General features: G+C 33.4%; 1 protein-coding gene across 1 annotated transcript in view; it reads right to left on the bottom strand.

Moving 5' to 3' along the window:
- The window catches only part of CPNE8 (copine 8), a 180,518-nt gene that overhangs the window by 121,131 nt on the left and 36,062 nt on the right, over positions 1 to 23,325 (bottom strand). Inside the window, exons 4-5 of the mRNA XM_006918241.3 lie at positions 18,870 to 18,973; positions 9,796 to 9,835 (exon numbers count right to left, since the gene is read on the bottom strand). Coding sequence (XP_006918303.1) covers positions 9,796 to 9,835; positions 18,870 to 18,973 — 144 coding nt within the window. The remainder of the gene's footprint in view (positions 1 to 9,795; positions 9,836 to 18,869; positions 18,974 to 23,325) is intronic.

Genomic DNA, 23,325 nt, shown 5'->3' with positions numbered 1-23,325 from the left:
GGAACATAATAAGAATCTAATAAATAATATGTTTTCCTTCTCCTCCTCACTTCTCTGAAGTTAAAAGAATATTACTCTTTACTCAAAACTTATCACATGTCACTAGATTCCAGAACTGGAGATACTATAATTATCTGAATAAAATATTTCTTTTCCAAAACTACTTTACACTCATAGTCAATACAAATGCTTATTTTGAGTGTTATTATAAAATCCAAATATGTCTTATACACTAACTTATCTTACATGTTAACTAGTATACATACAAACACTCATATGAAAAAGAATGACGTTTTTCAAACAATGGTATAATAAACCAGAAGGCATTAATGGTAAGCAAAATTGATGATTTCTATACCATTACATAACTAATTAATTAACAAAGTTTATCATTAGCATCATCATAAACAATGTCATAAGCTTTCAATCATGTGGCATCTTTCTCCTAAAAGGTCTGCAAAGATAATCTTTACCTGGCTTTCATGTTTTATAAAGTGATCAATGAGCATTTGAAATATAACATCTCTAATAATAAATAATTAAAATTAAAAGATATTAAATAGATTTATTAATAGCTAAAGTTTTAATATAGCACAGTAATTGGGTGCAGCCAACTGTTCAGGAATTAGTCATCTGATTTCTTGATAAGATAGAGTCATGATTTGCATCCATTAATTGCTTCTACCTTGTGCTCATTATATTGATTCTAAGCACATTCACCCTAAGCCAGTAAGTGCAAGAGAAAATGATGCAAAATTTTTTTTTTAAATATTTAATCCTGTGGAAAAAACTGGTGAGGAATTCTATTGTTGGCATTATCTACTAATATTTATTGTTGAAAGTCCTTGCTAACATTGCTGACTTCCTTTGTATTTAACCAATTCATACTAATCACATCAACTATAAATACTGAGGTATGACTTAGTTATATTATGCACTGTATACTAATATGGCAATCATTTCTAATAGTCAAACATGGTGCTTCTTTGCCCCAGTAATGACTCCTACTATTGTAATGGTTGTTTGCACATCTATATGCTATTTTGCGAATAAGGCAAACTCAATGTGCAACAATTAGATTCAATATTTTAGTAGAAATGATTTGTCACATTTTAACATTATTATAATACAGCATTTTTTGTCAAGCAAAATTTGTCTTTTTAATGAATGGATGTATCTATAAACCCCAAATGCTAATCCTACCTTCAAGAGATTAATAAAAACCTCTAAACTTAGACATCAGTAGTTAAATTATAAATACAATTTCAAAATTACACCCTAAAGCTGGATTTATTTATTTCCTTTTTCCTAGCACAATTATTGATTTTCAGAATTTTTTTCACTTGCTATGAGTGCACACAAAGGCAATTAAATAGATACTAAATGAAAATCAAGCTTTAAATAATGAGCATGTGGTCACTGATCTAAATTATCCATTTTTAAAAAAATTATCTACAACATATATATTTAATATTTGCAAACTATACAATATATAGATTTTAAAATAAAGTTATACAATTCATAAACATGAAAAAATATATAAAAAATTCACTTTTTGTAGAATATTAGTACTCATCAGTAAGGAAGTGTAAAATGTAACATGCTAACAGAAAATAAGTAAATATTCTCACTACTAGTAAATGTGGTGACATAATCAATGGGCCAAAAAACTAGAAAACATACTAAATATTATTATTAAATAATATGAAATATATTTAGTATTATTAAATAATAATCTTAAATATAACATGACACTATCAAACAATATCACTATTAAATACTAAGTCCTGAGTAAGGGCCAGTTTCACATGCAAATGATCCCACCTAATATAACTTGCTGAAGATACTGTCATCAAAGTATCTATCAAAGTCTAAGTTTCTATAAGGCCTCATCGAAAATGCAAATGGAAACATAAACCATTTATAGAGCATCATTCATAAATTCCTCAGCTTGAATATGCTTATAAGGCTGGCTCTCATCATGTAATAAGGACTGGAACGAATGCTACATAAAAAATATATATATATATATTGAACAGGCTTCAGAGGATAACACAAAGCCTTTTGCTGGGCAACTATTTAGCTGAAACCTAACCAATGTGAAGGAGAGAACCATGTGAACATTTGGGACAAAAGAATTCCAGGTAAGAGAAAAAGCAAGAACAAAAGCCCTGAGACAAGATTTTACTTAGGGTGTTCAAAGAAAAGTAAGAGAGCCAGTGGGGCTAGTGCAGAATGAGCACAGAAGAGAATGAAAGGAGAGGAGGGAATCAAGGGCCCACGATGGACTGTGAATTTTACCATAAGTATGGAGGGAAGCCCTTGGAGAGTTTGAACTGGAAAGTGACATGGCCTAACCAACCTTTAAAATGATATTTCTGATTAATTTTCTTCCATTTTCTAAATGCTGAAGTTCCTCCAAGGCTCTATCCCATTCTTTTCTCCATTTATACTTTTATTATATAACTTAATATTGAGTTCCAACTCTAGAGACTGGTGGTTCCCAAGTCTAAGTCTCTAATCTCCAGACATGGCCTAGTCAGTATCTCCAGTTGGATGCTTACTGGGGTCTCAAACAATATAAATCTTACCTGACCATTAATTTCTCTATCCTCACTTCCATTGCCTGAATCTCTGCCTCCCCAATGTACACCATTGCAAAAAAAAAAAAAAACTGTTTATCCATCTGTTCTCACCGTTAACCTAGTCGTTATTCTAACATCTCTTTTCTTCATACCTGACATCCAATTCATCAGCAATCATAATACCAAAATATAGTCCAAATCTGACCACTTCTTACCACTTCAAGGGCCATACCCACCCACCCAATATTGTTCACCTAGCCAAATTACAGAAACCTTATAACTGGTCTCTGTTGGTATACAACTATGGGATTTGCCCGAGTAAAATCTGAAATTGGCCCCCTAACCAGAAGGGCAAGAAGAGACTGAAGAAAAAAGTAGACCACTCCAGATTAGTAGGTGGAAATTCTGATAAGCAAGAGAACTTATACACAGGCTTATCTTGGGTGGCTGAAAAACAAGTAAATCAGTACCTTCATTCTCCAGAATCTTATAAGTTTATACAGAGGCCTTAATGGGGTTCAGTCATATATTCAGTCCAGATGATCTAACAACACACTATTCTCTCAAGGCTGTGTTCTTGAAATGGCTCCAGCTATGGGCAGAACAAACATTTCAAGGACAGAGGAGGGAGTAAGGAGTCCGATTGTCTGGGTCCAGCTCGTGAGTCTCCATGTTCTCTCAATGACCTCCAACAGTCACCTGAACTCTAGTCTTGCTTTCCTACCCAATGCTCCACTTCAGCTTCCAGTCATTATTTAAATGTATAAATAAGATCACATCATCCTGTAGTGAAATCCATGAAAAAAAATCTAAAAAATTTTTAACCATGGCCTACAAATGACATCTGAATCCTGTGAACCTTTCCAAACTATTTCATTCCAATCTTCTCATCATTCATAATAGTCTACATATGGTAGTTACCTTTCAGACACATCAACATTCTAAATTCTTCCCTGACTTAAGGTATTTGCACTGCTGTTCCTTTTGCCTGAAATGCTCTTCCTCTAGATTTTCAATAGTTCCCTCCTTCTTTTTAATAAATACACTCAGGTACAGAATCATGCTGCCTGGTTGAGAGAAATCTAAGTTTCTAGTTAATGGGCTTCATTAGTCATTCTCTCTAGGTATCAATATCTTATTAATATAAGTGCTATAAAGAAGTAAGTTATCGTAACCATTTACTTGTATTTATTTTTATTGAATAAATCTGCCCACTCCACCTACTCAACTCCAAAAATGTAAGCTCTTTTTGTTCGTCTTTTTCATTGCTATTTTCCTTAGCACTAGAACACTGCCTGGAATATATTTATTGTTGCCTGATTACATAAATATACAATAGAATTCAGTTTAGTTACCTATGAGTTAAACTGGCTTTTATGCTAATGAAATAATCTTGCTCCATTTATAAATCTATTCCTATGAGAAAATGCATTTCATGGTCCAAACAATTAACCTTCAAATGTAATTTTCAAATACAACTAAATCTACATGTGAAAGTTTATATATATAATATTTAGAAAGTGTATTAAAGAACATACCCACCTTCACTGAAGGCTGGAGTTTTGTGGCCATAATAATCCAGTGAGCCATTAACACATCTAAAATGAAAATTTTAGTGGGTACCTTCTGAGATCAACCACGTGGATAAACACATTTTGGATCACCTCGTGGGTACAGTTTTGATGTCTTCTGGTCCAGAACAAGCAGAATCTTAGATATACCAATTATGGGCCTATTATTATCTATTCATTAATGATTTAGCTGATGCAATTATGCAAATGGAAGTATGCCATGTAGTTCTGCTAATGGCAACAAGATGAGTGAGTTTAGCAGCAACTTAGAACAAAGCTGGAATTCAAAATGTTGGATTTTGTTCACAGTATCTAACACTTTTGTGGGATAATATTTTAGGAACTTCCTTAGAGAATCCTAAAATGAATAAATCCTTTAAAGGAATATGTCCCAGGATTTCATATGTTAGACTGGAACACAATGTTTCTCCACTAAAAACTTTTCCATCAGCTACAGAATCAATTCAAGTTATACTGATTCTTTATCAACTTACCTCATATTCATTTGCAATATCAGAAATCTAAGGTACAGCTCTATATCTCCATTTTCTCTAATAATACTAAAAATTTAAGAATTTGACCTAAAATCTTTTAAGTACTAGCAACCAAAAAAAGTCATATTGAAAGGAGTTTCTTTCAAAATTATCAGAAATGAGAATGAAAAAAAAAAGATTTTATTAACTCGAGGACTCTCTATTGCTACCAGATTCCTTTTGCAAAGGTAAGTGCCTACACTTCACATGTGAATAGCAGTCTTTCTAAAAGGTTTGTTTTAACTTCACTTTGCAAAACGGGCAGGTAGACAACCACACTTTTAAAAATTGTTTCCTCAGGGAATAAACCTAGTTTGTTTATTGGTTCCTCTGATCTTCCAAATGCCTTCTAAATTCCTTTTGGGTTGAATGAGTTATATGTTCCTTTACCTAAAAACTGTACTTAAATGCATTCAAATAAAGAAGGGCTTTTGTTGTGAAATTCTGACAGAAATTCAAGGCAGTCATCTTCAATAATTCTTGCAACACATTTCCTTCCTCTTTTGACATGCATTATTCACTTATAAAATCAAGCACTTATTAACTAATTTACTAAATATATTGTAAAAAAAATGGAAAGTAATGTACAGAATACATTAAAATGTGAGTTAATATAAACCACAGGAACAATAGGAGGCTATATAATACTTTAGAAGAAAGATGATGAGAATCTGAACTAAGGCAGTAAAGCAAGAACGAAAAAGGACAGAAAAGAAACAAGTCTTTATTGGAATCCTGTTCTGTTGGAACAGGATTTGGTAACTCTCTAAATGTGGTGTGTGAGACAGAAAGAGGGTAAGAAAGACTGACCGTAAAATACAAGGGGAGTGAGATGTTAAGCAATTCCACTTGAGATCATTAGTGCTCAGTTTTTATTCAGGCAAGGAAATATGGTTAAGATTCATAAAGAAGTGATGACTTAACAAGAAACATGAGTTCCAAAGTGACTGACTCAGGGTCAGAGTCTTCCAAAACCTCTCCTGGGATGGGGCTATCACTATTCTCAAAAGGCATCACTCCAGCCTTGAGTGGAATATCCCAAGTGGAATATCCCAAGTGGAACATCTCAGACTCCCTGCCTTTGAAGGATGTGGATTTAATGTGCCTTAAGTTAAACACAATTTGATTCTCAGTTCCTTTTAAAAGGGTCTCTAGATCACTGTGTTATGGTGTTAAATAAGCCAATATTACATGTGCTGATTAATTTTTATTCTCAGTTGTTCAAAAACTAGATGTATCATTTTTAAATGAATTATTTTAGAAGTTTTACGTGTTTTTGTTATAAAAAGGACCAGCAAAACTGTATGAAAGTTTCAATAAAGTCTATCCCCATTGCTATAAACAAATCAACAAAAGAATGCAGCAAGCAAACAAATGAATAAATTAGAGGTTGACGATATATCCAAGTTTCAACCTAACAGCTTTCTTTTCTAACAGAAAGAGGTTAAGGTAGACTGACCCTAAAATACGAGCGGAGAGAGATATTAAGCAATTCCACTTGAGAAGCAATTCCACTAAACAATTCCACTAAGTATACTCTGTTGAGAATAATTCTCAAGATAGATAATATACGCAGAAGAGCAAAACTGGGATGGAAAAGGTTATAGATTTTAGATTATTTGAGTTTTAGTCGTCTGCAGAATATCTACCAGGTAATACCTAACAAACGGTTGAGGTTACAGAAGGATAGAACCCTGGGAGTCATCAGGGTAAGACATAGAAAAATGGTTGAAATCTCCAGAGAAGAGTTTATATAGAGATAAGAGATAAAAATTGAAAATAAAGCCTTGAGAAATACTAATATTAAGGTATGAGAGAAGAAAAAGAAACTAAAAAATAATATATAATGAGTAAAAAGAGAGCTAGGAAAAGAAGGAAGGGAGAATTTTCCATGGAAATTAAAGGAGCTGAGTATTTCAATAGTCAATTACGTCCAAAATGTGAGGAGGTGAAATGAAAACCAGAATACAGTAAAGCAAGCTGAAGACAGACTGAAACAGAAGTTATGATAGAAACCCAGGCTGTTCTGTGAAGACATATAATAATGAGAAGAGAGTAAAAAAGATATCACGAGGATAAGCAGAGTCAAGATAAGAATTTTTACCATGAAGGAGACAAGAAACTTTTTCTATAGGGAAAAACAAAGCTATTCTAAAAAAGAAAAACACTTGAAAAGATATATACATTCATGTCTTCTATAAGACATATCTCACCATTGACCAAACAAAAAGACAACCTACTGAATGGGAGAAGATATTCATCAATGATACATCCAATAAGGTGATAACATCCAAAATATAAGGCACTCATACAACTTAACACCAAACAAACAAACAAACAAACAATCCAATTAAAAAATGGGCGGAGGACCACAATAGACATTTCTCCCAAGAGGACATACAGATGGCTAACAGACAGATTAAAAGATGCTCAACATCACTAATCATCAGGGAAATGAAAATTAAAATCACAATGAGATATAACCTCATACCTGTCAGAATGGCTACCATCAATAAATCAACAAACAACAAGTATTCCTTAAAAAATTAAAAACAGAACTACCATATGACCCATCAATTCCACTTTCGGGTATTTATCCAAAGAAATCCAAAACACTAACTTAAAAAAGATATATGCACCCCTAAGTTTACTGCAGCATTACTTACAATAGTCAAGATATGGAGGCAACCAAAGTGTCCAAAAATAGACAAATGGATAAAGAAGAGGTGGTATATGTATAAAATGGAATATTACTCAGCCATAAAAAAGAATGAAATCTTCCCATTTGCGACAACATGGGTGGACCTAGATGATATTATGCTAAGTGAAATAAGTCAGACAGAAAGACAATTACCATATGATTTCACTTACATGTGAAATCTAAAACAAAACATAAACAAACAGAACAGAAACAAACTCATAGATACAGAGAACAAAATGGTCACCAGATAAGAGGGGGCTTCAATGAATGGGTGGAAAAGGTGAAAAAGATTAAGAAGTACAAATTGGCAATTATAAAAATAGTCACAGGGATGTAAAGTACAGCATAGGGAATATAGTCAATAATACTATAATAACTTTGTATGGTGTTAGATGGGTACTAGGCTTATCAGGGTAATCATCTCATAAGGTGCATAAATATCTAATCACTATGTACCAAGGCAACTATGCTGGTAAGAACTATGTGTTACCACTTGAACACTCACCCTCAAAATATCCAATCTCATGGAAATGTCCTTAACTGCCCAGTTACCATGCCCTCTGAAGATCAGTTTGGACAGGAAATGCGGAAGACAGATTCAGGGTGAGTGGGAGCTTGAGAAGTCTATGTCCAGTCAGGTTAGGGAGGTATTTTTTTTGCACAGCGATGAACAGAGAAACTTAGTCTGCAGAGTGAAGCAGAAGCTCAGAGAAAAGTCACAGTTCAAAGGATATGTGGAGAAAGAAAGAGAGAGAGAGAGAGAGAGAACGTGAGCAGGCACGAGAGAAATAGAGAAAATAGCTGTCTTGCTCCCCACCCACTGTGCTTGTTTCTAGCTGTAGTTCCCATAAAGGCAAGTTACACATCACATGAGATGCTCTAAATCCGTTTTATAAACCACCTATGTGTGAGATAAGTGAATGCATTTTCTTTCCTTACAACTAAATAATTGTTACTAAAAAATGAGTTTCTTTTCTGATTCTTCCAATGGAATCTAGAAAACTTACAATAAAAAACTATGGAAATTTTAAATGTCCAGCCACAATGCTATAAATCTTATCCTGGCAAGTAGGAAGGTGGCATGGCAACCACAATAAACTTTACTTATGGAAAGGAATGAGCTTATTAGAACATTTTTTTCAATTTGTAGAAAAGTCAATCAGACAGACTGTTCTGTGAATCTTTCTTCAAATGATTCTGCTCTGTGCTTCATAATAAAAATAAATATCAAAAATGTTCCTTTAATGAAAGAAAGGAGCAGTAAATTATGATTTTTACCACCATATCCAGTATCCCCAAAACAGTCTCTGAGCTTGGGATCACCCCTATGTCCCTTCTCTTCTCTAAATTATGACATTCCCTCTCTAAACTATACTGGAAAATATATATATGTATAAGCATATGTCATATGCAATTATATATAACCATATATCATATATGATGACATACAATTACATATATATTATATTCTAGTTAGTAACCTACAACAGTGCAAAAGTGGAAAGTCTCACCCTCCTAAGCCTCTGGGCATGTCATTAGTCTAGCTGGCCTCTCAACCCGGGCACAGCTGCCAATTCTCCACCTTATGTACTCAGATTTCACTTGGCACCTAGTTAAGCCCCTTTCAGAATGCTCTTTTCACTCTCATTGAGCCCTTCCTACTAGGTCTGGCCTAATTCCAATCCCACAAGTCAATAACCAAGCTGATTGGGAGCACCAGTACTTGCCCAGACGACCTCACTCCAGTCCCTTCCTTCCCACCTCCACCTCTTTATCTGCGTAGCTCTGACAGCCACTGATGCTCCTGAATCTACAAACTCCCCAGGTAATGGTTGTTGCCTGGTGAATAGAGCTCTTAACAAAAGAAGAATGGATAGATCAGGACTCAAAAAGAACAGAAGAGACAGAGGACAGATGCTATGCCTATCTTACTTATTCTGTACCCTAAGAAACTGGCATGGGGCCTGGAGAAGGTACTTAGAAAAATATGGTTGAAGAAATGAACTGCAAGGACAGCAGAATAGCAAGTCACTCTGCCTGCACTTCCCATTCTCTCAGATGTGACACCTCCCAGAAAGACACAGGTTCACTATTTCATTGTTATGGATCCAACTTGGATCCAACTTCGAACATTACAGGAAACTGAGATGATTTCTTTAAAAATTAAAATGAAATAAAGAAAGTAAAAAGGAGAGAAAGACTAACCCAGGATAAGAAGATATCTTTCTTTTATTAAGCTCCTCCAAGTGTTACTCAAGGGTCCTTTTAAAATATTACTTATTTTCTATGACAATTATGAAAGTTATGGACATGTAATTTTAATAATAAATCAACATAAATATCAATTATAAATCACTATATTGTAACATGTAATCATCACAAAAAACATAAAAATATTAACTTACATGTTTGGACAAGTTGGGGCTCTTTGAATCAACATCATACCTAAAAGATTAAAATATAAAACTCAAATTATTTCCACAAAATACAGCTAGATAAAAATATCAGTATTTCCAAAAAAAAATAAATAATATAAAATTGAATCAAAATTATGCCAATGGGGAGAAAAACTTAGCAAATTTAGAAGTTTCTCATATGCTATGGTCTATATGCTAATGGCAGAATTCATAATACCTGAGGGGTCGTTTTATTTCACAACCTAAGTAGAAGTCCTAAGTTTCAGTCATCAGTTCTGCTGTTTGATAAAACGAGTTTAAAGTTTCTCTTTCCCGTGAATCAATAGTATTCTAATACTGTTCAAAATTCTCTAAAACATGAAATTCTTCTTCTCTGGACACCATTCAAAAATAAGCAGGAGCTGGTAACAAGCTGTCATTTGTGTACATTTGAATTCTTACTTAATATCTTAAATGCTGTTGTTAAATTTGAATTCAGCTATCAAGACATTACTTTTCCCAGTCACAGGACCTGGGGAAACCCTGTATGTTACAGAAAGGAAAATGTATTTACTTAGGAATATTGCATGTCCTGTTCTAAACCAGTTGGTACCAAAAATGATTTCTTGGAGAGATTCTAGGAAAACATCACTATCACTTTAGAAACCCCTCATTTTAAAGAATTCGTAGAAATGGAAAGATCACTAACAGTCAAATCAACCTCAGTTTGCTGAATTCTTGAATAGAAAATACTTGTACGGGTTCCAGTCTTTCTCCCAAATCATATTCCTTTCACATTCTTTGTGCATAGCTTCCTATCAAAAATTAACTGCCTTTTTGTAAGGTTAATTAAAGCCTTCCCTCTCAGATAACAAAAATGTTTTCACAAAGAAACAAAGCATCTCAATCAATAAAAGGCCAAGAATCAGAGTTCTCTGAGTGTAGTGATCCTGGGCAGAAGTGCACTTATTCCCTACAAAGAATGTTTACCAAAGATTGGCTTTAAAATTATCGCTGCAAATACCTGCCTCAGAAGAATTACAAATTACTCTGTTTCACATCAAGGCATGCTGATCACTCTCAACAGCTATAACCCAGAATTTTAAATCAGCAAATTATCAACATCTACTGAAGACCTACAGATGTTATTCAAGACAATTTCTTTAAGGATAAGATTGAAATTAACAACTGTAGCAATATCAAAGTTGAAACATAACTGTTCTGGTTCCTTCCCAAGAATCAGTCCCGGAAACTGTTTTCTATAAAGGGTTTAGTGTGCACTAGAGAAAAACAACATGGTATGTTCAGTAAAAAGAAGCAAAAAGAAAAGTTTATATTTTCATCATGAAGATTTACCTTCAAATACAATCCTCCTTCATTGTCTTTAACAATGGCCTTTAAATGCTATTATCTCAAAAATAGGTAATTTACAGCATACACCTTAAGGCTTTAGATAATATGTTGAATTATGATATGCATTCGAAATTACCATGATTTTTCTTTTAGTGGAATTTTCCTTCTAACTTTTCTAAAAGTATCAAGACTTACCCTGGTCTTTATCCTCACAGGTCGGAACGTAAACACTGCACCCTAAATGGTTATAGTGCGTGTGTGAGTGCGTGCGTGTGTGTGTGTGAGTGCGTGCGTGTGTGTGTGTTTATGAGTGCCATATGCTCAAGGAAGAGACAATACATGGCAAAGCAGGAAGCTCAGCAGTTTACTCCTAGGAGGGTGTATCCCACTGTGCCTAAATTTACTAAGGGAAATTTTGTAAACAACTTCGTCCTACTATTGAAATCTTTTTTTTTTTTAGAGTACTAAATTGGTAGTAACTGATTTGGGTGGATCCTAAGGGTTATGTTTCCTATTTCACAGTACAGATGTTGACTGGAATTATTCCTGTGTTCTCGAATTCCAACTAAGGTACAAAGTTGAAAATAAAAGATGCTAAGTATCCCCATGCTTAGCTCAGAGCTGCCAATGAGCTGATGAATCCTCGCATTAGGGTCAGACCCTCTCCACAAAGCTTACTCGTAAAGTAACAGGTTATTCCCTACGTCTTGGGAGGGCAAGAGGAGGTTCTTTCCACTCTCCAAAGCCACGTGAAAGGGAGCCCGAAAATTTAGGGTGTTTGTGAGAAGGGGCGGACAGCATCTGGTTCCCCAGTCAGCTATAGAACCTGCCTGTAGGTAGACCCTTATTCTGTAAATGAAGAGCATGTCAGGTAACAGTCTTAGAAAGTGCCTTCTGAGAGCTGAGGCACAAGGAACAATGTCTTTTTTAAAAACAATGTCCTTCCTTCATAATGAGGAAGGCATGCCGGGTGCTTGCTTAGGTCCCTTGAGGCCAGTACCCTTTAAAGACTAGATTTTTCAGGAGGTAAGAGACCCACATCTCTGCCTTCCAACTTTCCTACCTTTCTGCTCTTCCATCTCCCTCCTCTCCTGCAAATAGCTGAGACAATAGCTCCAACTGAAGGGAGAGGAAGTGAATTAAGTTTGAGATTAAAGTTTTAAAGTGAAGAGTACATAATGATTAACAAAATGAGATGGTTCCAATAAACAAAAGTGACTGAAAAGTCATGAAATTAGATCATGGCATTGTTAAGGGAGATTTTAACCAATATGGAAAACTGGGATTAGAGTTGAGACAATTATTGGAAGAAATAAAACAACTTATTTTCCCCCAAAGTGTTGATATCCTTCAAAAATAGATAATAACATTCTGTAATTATCACTATTTTATTCACCAATAAAAAAATAATTTGCTAGGTAAGTCAAACCCAGGTATATATATATAACTCCCTTGTTGGTGTTCTGATCTAAATGGAAAAACAAGAGTGAAAAGAGTTATATCTCATTTTTCCTAATTCCAGCATATACTATGTAGTGATATGGCTACCCACACTTCTTGCTCAAAGACATTTTTGTACAGCTGTGCTGCCAATAATATAGTTTTCAACAGTGACAACAGTGATTTATTTTTGGTGTGATAATTATAACAAAATAAATGCCAAAGTTTATGACTTTATCTGTGAGATATATATATATATATACACACACATATATATATATATCATGATGATAGCAACTATGTCTCTTGAATGAATAAGTAATAAATTAGATCAAAATGGCAGAATTTTAAAATTCACAGTTGATAAACTAATTTTAAAAATATATCTCAAGTATATCACAGTTACAATAATAATTACTGTGGATTAATCAGAAGTTACAGGAATTTGGGCCAGTGGTGCTAGGAATACATATTCATTCATATTTATTTTCTCTCTCACCTTCTCTCTCTCTCTCTCTCTCTCTCTCTCATTACAATTTTCTATCAGCATTGAAAGGTAAATTTAAAAAAAGCTCTTGAAAGTCATTTCTCAAACTTTCCATAATAATTGTTTAGATCGCACACTTTCAAAGCTACTTTTTTTTATTGTTTTTTAGAATTTTGTAAAATCAATGGACAGATTACCTAAATAACAAACAATTCTGAAAACCATTTATATCTATCTGTTGGCCAATTTAGACTACCATATTCTTCAGTACTGCTATTCCCCAAGGGGATATGTAAATATTTTGGAGGATTTGTGGTAGTTCCCTGGGTGATGCTGGTTGGACTTAAAGGTAATTTTATGGTCTACTTTATCCTTTTTTAATTTTCCAAATTTCTACAATGCACATTCTTCCTAAGAATAACACATTTCTAAGACAAAATTTTAAGAACGATCATAGTTGAGCATAATAGATAACTACATACACATAACTAATGAACAATTACACTGTTTTCCACACTTATTTAAATAGATATGCTAGAAGAATAATAATGTAAAAAGAAAAAAAGCCTTCTCTCACAGGTTAAAAGTGTTATGAGAGATATTCTAATAAATGGGAAATCAAAAGGAATTAATTAAAGTGATATTAAAACTATTACATGAACTAAGAGAACATGCATATAGCTTTTCTTCATAATCTCTCGGCATCCTTTCCTCTGGCTCTAATTGTTTGAATTTTTTAGAGCTCATATAAAATTGAAATAATGTTATTTGAATCATATTCCTGAAATTAACCAAATAGACTCCAAAGGTAAAGTGATACTTACTTAATTCAGTTTTGCAATATGCTTTCACATTTTGAACATTATACAATATCTGTGAAAATTACTATATTTAAAAAAAAAATAAGTGAAGAGGATAAAATATATCAATGTACCTAAACTAATCCGTTACTTTATTTCTTCTTGTCACACTCAGAGAAAATAAAATAATACAAGATGCTCCCATTCCAATCAAACATAATAATTTCCTAGATACTTTTATTTACTTAGATTAAATATGTTTTAATATGTTATTATTTTCAATGTGCAGTGGAATACGTCAAACATATACTTGGTATTAGATAACCAAGGCAAAAATAAAAATATCCAGTTTAGGCATTATTTTTAATCTTCATAAAATTTTAGAAATTCAGGTCTTGTACCATTTAATTATAAAATATTATAGGCAAAATTTGACTCAGTGTTGGAATGCACAGATCCCTTGAACATTTTAAATTTTCTGGGCCTTGGTTTTCTCATTTATAAAAATTAGATAATTCCACCTCAGAAATTTGTCTGGTGGATTAAATATGGTTACATATGTGAATGAGTCTATTATAAACAATGATTAAGAGCAATAGTATTAATATTGTAAATCAGCTCGTTTTGAATGTGCTTATAAAACATATACTAACTGCAAACTTCATAAACTTCTGTAATTATTTCATTTAATTTATAAATAATTGAAAGATATTAGTAACAAACAATTTAAACCATCTAATCATTTCCTCCTTCCATATTTCTACCAGTAAGTGTATTGAAGTCTTTCTTTTATAATTCCCTGACACACATACAGTAAAGTTAAGAAATATCATTATCATCAACTATAGAAAAGTACATTAAGTTCTATCAATGCCCTAACTTCCTTCCTATTTTTAAGTCTTTCCTTGTCCATGCTAAGCATACTTAGTAAGCTTGACAAACATGATATAAGTATCAGGTGTCTTCCTAACCTAATATATTCTCCTTTGGACTCACTAATTTGTTAAAGTGATTCTTAAAATGCTATTTGGCATAACAGACATACTATTTAAATGACTAAACAGCACCAACTTTAATGGAATTACGTTTCTTGAACTGGACACTCCTTAAAATCCATTAGCTTCCATAGTCTTGCCTTCAGTATTAATGAGCACATGCTCACTAGCCTCTGTATACAGGGAAATTTTTCTTTACCTTCACCTCTCCAGAATGACTAGCCCAGCTCTTAAATTTTGCTCAATGTTCTACTGACTAATATTTGCTTACTATCATCCTTTTGAGAGCACTATTTCCTCTCTTTTCATTCTACTTGTACAATTCTAGAACAGCCACAGTTATAAATATCAAGTGATGAATAATAAGCAGGACACAGATTGAAGAGGCTAGCACAAGGAAGGTCAAAACGAGACAACAGTGTGGGAAAGTGTGTGAGTACAGTCACCTGGCAGCAGCTGCTCATGTTAGTGACAGGGGCCTGTTGGCAGACAGCAACCAAAACAAAACAGAAGTAGTGCTAAAATATAGGCAAGGAGTTCAAAGAACTAAGAAAGCTTATAGGACCACTAAACTGGCCTCAAAAATTAGAACCAAGCAGTGAGTATTCATGTCCATATCTTTTCACCCTAAAATTTGACTCTAATTTATCTTCTAAATGTGAAAAAAAAAAAAAAAAATCGCATACAGGGATACTCACTGCAAAATTACATGTAATAAGTAAGAAGAGGAGCAACCAAACTGTCCATCAGTAAATGTTTGGTTAAATAAATTGTAGTTTTTCAAACAATGGAAATTATACAGACATTAAAATGAATAAGATATGTATAGTGACAAAGACAGACTTTTTTTTTTTGGTATTGGGATAACAGCAAACTTTCACTTTTTAAATGCCTATATTATTTAAAGTTTATAATAAATATTTATTGCTTTAATGAAAGAAAACAATACAGATAAATGTGAATGAAGAAATAAAGAGAGAACAAAGAATCATGAAATAGTGGCTGGTTTTAGGATAAAGTCTGAAACTAGAGGTAAAAAATTAAGGGGGTACCATACTGGTCTAAGATAAAAGGAAAATTCATTTAAAAAATTACTATAAAGGCCCTGAACAATGGGACAATGAAACCACATTCTACATGATTTATATATCTGTTTTTAAATAAAAACACTATGTACAATTTCCAGGACACACATGGTCAGGAAATCAACACATTCCACTATCAGCTTTTTTTTCTCATGAGACTCATTTTTATTACTTCGAAATGGGTTTCAAGAAAATAAAAACAAAATGGGGCATAAGAATTTTTATTTGATCATAACACTGAATACTCAGAACTTCTACAACTCTTGAAGGAAAGGGGCTAGTATAAAACTCTCTTTTTTTAAAGAAGTACTGCAGGTTATTTTAGTGCACAAATTTTAGAGAAAAATGAGAAAGATTACTAACAGTAGAGGCCTTTTTTTTACATTAGGAGACATATTATGAATTTTTCAAATAAAATTTTAAAAATCTTTATAAATCATGACATAGTATACTTTGTTGTTTTCAGCTATTAAAATAAGACTTATCTTTTAAATACTTGTGATGTTCATAAACTCTGTTTTAATATATTAAAGGACATACTATAATGTGTTATACTTTTCCATTTCAATAGATTTCCTTTTAACAATATCCAAACACTTCAACAACCACCACAGTTTACTTCTGTGGAACAAAAACTCAATAATAATATAAACAGACTGACTCCAGATTCTCTGTAAACAGGGAGTCAATCTTAATGACAATATTTTAATATGCCTGATTCAGCAGCAAAATAACAAGAATATTAAAAACATAAAAAATTCTGGCTCTAGCATTCTGGGTCTTGGAAATATAAGGCCATGAAGTGATAAAAAGAAACCATTGTTAGCAGAGATCCGTGTACTATATACAAAGAAGCAGCTGAGAGAAACTTAATCTGTGAGACGTCCACCATGGAGTAGATGAGATCACCCTGGAGTATGTGCAGAACTTGTAAAAAACCCACTGAGGCACAGAATGGTTGAAAGAATGTTCATATGTACTGCCCAGCATTTCTACATAGTTAAATTTTTCACTTATTTTTTTCATTAAACATAGCCAAAAACCTATAGAATTCAAAGCAGTGCTGGCGACAATGCTCAGGGAAGACTCTAAACAGAATTTATCTGGTTTCCTGCCAATATAATATAGTATTCAGTGCAATCATAGGACTCAGTCTTATGTTATAAAAATTGCCTTTAAAAATTAATTTTTTTAAATTCAAGTTTCACCTAAAATTTATATGGAACCACAAAAGACCCCAAATAGCCAAAGCAATCTTGAGAAATAAGAACAAAGTTGAAGGTATCATGTTACCTGATATCAAACTATACTACAATGTTACAGTAATCAAAACAGCATGGTACTGGCATAAAAATGGACACATAGATCAATGTAAAAGAACAGAGAACCCAGAAATAAACCCACTTCTATATGGTCAATTAATCTGTGGCAAAGGAGACAAGGATATGCAATGGGGTAAATATATTAAAGGACTATTTCAGTCTATTCAATAAATGATGTTGAGGAAAATGGACAGCTACATGCAAAAAAAAAAAGTGAAATTAGACCATTTTCTTATATCCTATACAAGAATAAACTCAAAATGTATTAAGGACTTAAATATAAGACCCAAAATCATAAAATTCCTAGAGGAAAACATAGGCAATAAACTCCCAGTAATATTTTTTGGATGTATCTCCTCAGGCAAAAGAAACAAAATAAAAAATAAATAAATGAGACTACATCGACCTAAAAAGTTTCTGCACAGCAAAGGAAACCACCAACAAACAAAAAGACAATTGAGAGAAGATATTCACCAATGATACATCTGATAAGGAGTTAATATCCAAAATTTATAAAGAACTAATACAACTTAATACCCGCCCCCCCAAAAAAATCCAATTAAAAAATGGGCAGAGGACCTGAATAGACATTTCTCTCAAGAGGACATATAGATGGTCATTCGACATATGAAAAGAAGTTCAAGATCACCAATGATCAGAGAAATACAAATTAAAACCATAATGAGATATCACCTCACACTTGTCAAAATGGCTATCATCAATAAATCAAAAAACAAGTGTTGGCGAGGATGTGGAGAAAAGGAAACCCTCCTCATGCACGGTTGGTGGGATTGAAAACTGGTACAGCCACTATGGAAAACGATATGGAGGTTCCTCAAAAAAATTAAAAAGAGAACTATCTTATGACTCAATAATTCTACTTCTGAGTATTTATCCAAAGAAATCCAAAACACTAATTTAAAAAAATATATGCACCCTTACGTTCATTGTAGCATTATTTACAATAACCAAGATATGGAAGTAACATAAGTGCCCATCAATAGACAATTAGATAAAGAAGAAGCAGTACATATATATATATACAATGGAATATAACTTGGCCATCAAAAAATAATGAAATGTTACAATTTGCCACAACATGGATGAACCTAGAGGGTATTGTGCTAAGTGAAATAAGTCAGAGAAAGACAAATACCACATGATCTCACCTATATGTGGAATAAAGAACAATATAAATGAACAAACAAAACAGAAACAGATTCACAGATGCAGAGAACAAAGTGATTGTTGCCAGATTTAGGTTGGGGGAAGGCCGGGTGAAAAAGGTGAAGGGAAGAAGTACAATTGGTAGTTACAAAATAATTCTGGAGATGTAAAGTACAGGATAGGGAATATAGTTAATAATATCGTAATAACTATGTATGGTACCAGGTGGGTACTAGACTTACTGGGGTACTTAATAAATTATATAAATGTCTAACAACTATGCTGTACACCTGAAATTAATATAAAATAATATTGAAAACATTTTTTAATTAAAAAAATAAAAAGCTACGTGCAAACTCCTTTCAACAAGTAAAAATAAAATAAACTTTGAGAAGGTTAAAAAAATAAAATAAAAAAGTTTTAGAAGAACTTACAAGTCAAAACGAAGATTCTCTCTTTCTTCAAAAAAGTAGTCCAGAATAAATTTTCTTACAAAATCCGGATTTAATGTATTATCAATTACTTCAGTCCTTCCAAACTGTTGATAAAGAGAGAGAGTTTAAAATCAAGCCTTCCTCAGTTACTTATTACAGTATAGTACTTAGTATTAACATAGTTCCTTGAAAATATAGGCAATAAATATTCAAGTGATGATAAAATAAATTTTTTAGAGAGCAAATCATTTACTCTTATTTACTCGGGAAAAATCAGAAAATGGGCGCTGAGTTCATTCAAATTACTAGAAAAGCAGCTCCTGAAATTTCATACAAGCTATAACACTCTCCCCTCTTCTCCCACTTAAAAGTCAAATCCTTTTTTAATCAAAAGAAGTTATTTCTACCTTAAATTTAAATTTATCACATATGTTTTGCCTAACTAGGCCAAGGAACACATATTCTTACAGTTGGAGGGGTCAAAGTATCCATAAACAAGCAGTCCTCTGCACAAAACTAATTAGCCGCATTTTGGAAAGATAATCTATTAACACACGTCAATCATTTCTTTTTTGTTTTATTTCATTTTAATTCTTGTGGTATCTGAGCAGCCAAAATGGGACCTATGATTCTTACAAGGTTTTAAGCTAGTGAATTGCACTTTTGCATAGAAAAAAAAAGTTTCTCCACCATAAGAGAAATGGAAACCAAGAAATAAAACTTCACATCTAGTCCTTCTTTTCAATGTGAAGGGAGGCCATTAGGTATTGTCTCCTAAGATAAAGCAGAAATATAAACTTCTCCATTTTTGTATCAGGCTTACATTTTTCCCCTCCTACTGCCATGAAATTCTAATAAGGAAAGTTAACTTTTGGTTCTGAACAGCATTACCATGCTGTCTTATCAGAGAACCAACTTTTATTAAAGTTCAATGAAAATCTATCCTTTTAATAGGAATAAAAGAAATGTACTCATCCACTAAAAGTGAAGGTCATGAGCTTACATAGATTTTGATAATAAAACTATGGTACAGGATATTGATGACAAAGGACTTACTGTGGCTATTGTTAATTATCCAAAAATGAACAAGTTTGCAGAGGCTTATGTACTGGACAATATTTTATAATCATGGACCAATATCATACAGACAAATCATAACCCAGGTAACTAGTTCAACATTTCCGAAATACTAAACATTTACTTTGAACAGTTATCATTATAGCCATCATTTTTTCAGCTATCATTTTTTGAGCACCTACTTGGTTCTCTTTTCACCCATTACATTAAATCTTTACCATAACCCTCAAAAGTTGGCTTTATTTGTCTCATTTTATAGATGAGAAAATTGAGGCAGAGGATCCTAACCTCAGTCACTGGCTACAAAAGCTACGTTCTTTCTAGAACTCTCGTCTATTTTAGCATAGTACATGTTAGGCTCTGGATAGATTCAACAATGAGCCTATCCACAGTTTCCAATTTTAAGAGAATGGAAACAAGAGCATGTACCTAATAACCACAGGCTGGCAATGTCCACGCACCCCAAAAGAGCAGCGCAGAGGTCAAGGAGTACAAGTCTGAACCAGAGAGAGCCTTAGCCTTTCCAGGCTTTTTACTGCCTAAAGATAAAATGATACCCAGACCAGAGCAGAGAACATCAAATTGGCAAATGCATAATACTCTCAAAGAGAAACTAAGCTAGTATTCATATTCCCAAATCCTTATTGTGGATTTTAGCCCATACTCAGTGTCCAAATCCTTATTGTGGATTTTAGCCCATACTCACACTCAGAGGGGAGAAGACAGAGTGAAAATTCCCCTGGGCAAACTCCACTGAATTGCAAATCGGCAATTCCCAAGGGCCTATGAGCCATTAAAAATCCACGAGTCTATTTCTTAGGAAACACTGGCTTGTCAGCAATATGTGTGGCCGAGTATACTCTGCTATCTCAAGTAAGGATTATATTTAGCCATCAAAATTTTAGCTAATCCTCTATCAATTATGAACATCTATTACAATATGCCTTCTGACACATAGCCCTGAAATTGCTTTTGACGCTATCACCAGTAACCTTTGTACTGCTAAATCCAGTGGTCACTTTTTGGCCCTCCTTGCACTAGTTTGAGCAGTAGCATTGACACAGCTGTCCATTCCTTCCTTTCTAAAGCTGTCTTATCTGGCTTTTTGATAGCACACTCTCCCATTTTTCTCCTCATGGATTCTCAGGCATACAATCTCTCATCGTCAGAGCACAGTTCTGAGCCCTCTTCATCTGTCTATGTTCACTCTTCTGTTAGGTTATTTTATCTTCTCCTTTGGCTTTAAATCCCATCTATACAATGATAATTTCCAAATGTGTATCATCAGCCCAGACTCACCTGAGTATTGTCTTACAAGCCCCTCAGAACTATCATCTAAATTTTAAATATTTATTTTATACCACAACCACCACCCCAATCCTGGTCCTTACCAAGTCCACCCCTTTTCAATAAATGATACCACCATCCACTTGATTCCTTAGGCCATAAATGGGAGCCATCCTCCTCAACTCCTTTTTAACCTACCAACTCCTATTCACGACCAATTCATAGATTGTCCATTCCAACTCCAAAACACATCTCACAGCTCTTTACTTCTCCCCATAGTTCCTATCAGCTCAATGCAAGCTTTTCATCTTTCTCATGGACTACCTCAAGGGCCTCCCAACTCATATCTCTGCATAATTACTATTGTTCAGTCTCTAACTCATCCTCCATATAACATCCAGAGCATTCTTCTGAAAAATGTAAACAAGGTCATGAAATTTCACCACTCTAAGAGTCTTTAAAGCTTTCCCGTAGTACTTGGAATCTCTTTTCTTTGGTCTACGGGACTTGGCCCCATCTATCTCTTTAACTTCATCATGGGCCAGTATTCCTCTCTTTCTCTTTGCCCCAGCCAGATGGCTTTCATTCAGGTCCCTTTACACATCAAACCTTTCCCATCTTATGGCCTTTGCACATGCTATTTCTTCTTCCTAGAATGCTCTTAACTCCAATCTTGCATAGCTGACTTTTTTTTATTCTTTAAGCCTCTGCTTAAATGTCAGCATTCTGGCTCTGTATAATACCCACTCTAAAGCTGGTCTCGACCCTAAAATTATTCTCCTTCTAAAAAGCTGTTTATTTCCTACATAAAACTTATACTTTAGAATTATATTTTTATATATTTGTTTGTTTTATATTACCCTCACTAAACAGTTAAGCTCCACAAAAGCACAAGACATACATATCTGTTTGATTGACACCTGTACAAAATTAAATAAATGATTAACTAAAGCAGATCTGCAATATCTTGTTCAGAGAAAAAAATTTCAAGGATAATGTATAGTATAGTACTAATTTTGATTAAAATATATTTATATATACATATAAACATAGAAGATAGCATAGCAGAATGTAGAAATTATTTTCTAATGTTTTTATATGAATGTCTAGGTTTTCTTAATTTCTTGCAATGACTATATTTCATTATAGAATAAATAGAAGCAATGCTTAAACAAAAAGTTTACATTAATGCAAGTATTGCTTGTATTAATTTTTTCTATAATGAAAAGTAGAAATTGGCAATAAGAAATCCACCAATACATTATGACTAGTTCAGCTCATGGGAAATACGTTGATTCTTTCCTAGATGCTGGAATATATTAGCTATCAATCAAGTGATTAATCTTTTTGACTCAAAATAAAATTTGTCTTAGCTAATGCCTTATATTACTAAATAAAGCTTTTCTAATTCCTTGGAAAAAGATGCATATAATGCAGATCAGAAGAGAGTAAAACTTTGAGGAAAGACAATTATTAATAATAATTATGATGATGTATACCCAGAAACAGCTACATTTGAAAGAACTGCAACTTGTATCCTAAAAAGTCTCTTTCTGAATACCTACAATACTGGATTGTCAGAAGCATCACTAAACTAATTACAATAATCTCTGACACAATGAACATATCCATTGTGGACAGTCAAGCACTTTTACAGAATTATACAGTATTAAGTTTCATCATCTCGTAATTAGGAAAAAAATGTTCTTTTGATTACCTAGTGTGAAAGTTGTCAGTCATTTGAAAAAAGTACGTAAACTTAGTTTTGTTAGAACCTAAAACATTGTTTCTTGTAAAACTTTAAGCAAAAAATAAAAAAACAATTCACGATTAAGTTTTTGAAAGTTTTCTTTTGTTTTACGTTGGAGCTAACTGGATAAATATGTACTTTTCTAATGTAGGAACAAATCTTGAAGAAGTGATAAAATGGAAATACTCCTGATTTCTAAATCGACTAATTGTTAAACCGCTTCAGAGGAGCAGTACTACAAAGAACATTCATCTATTTATGGCACCAAGCAGATGAACTCCGTTTTGAGAAAAATGTTGAGAAGGGTTTAATGTATTGTGAAGTCCCAGAACAACAACTCAG

The sequence above is a fragment of the Pteropus alecto genome, unplaced genomic scaffold, assembly GCF_000325575.1.
Source record: "Pteropus alecto unplaced genomic scaffold, ASM32557v1 scaffold778, whole genome shotgun sequence".
In the NCBI taxonomy this organism is placed as follows: domain Eukaryota; kingdom Metazoa; phylum Chordata; class Mammalia; order Chiroptera; family Pteropodidae; genus Pteropus; species Pteropus alecto.
Note: the sequence above shows the minus strand (reverse complement) of the source record. Positions and strands in the feature narration are given on the sequence as shown.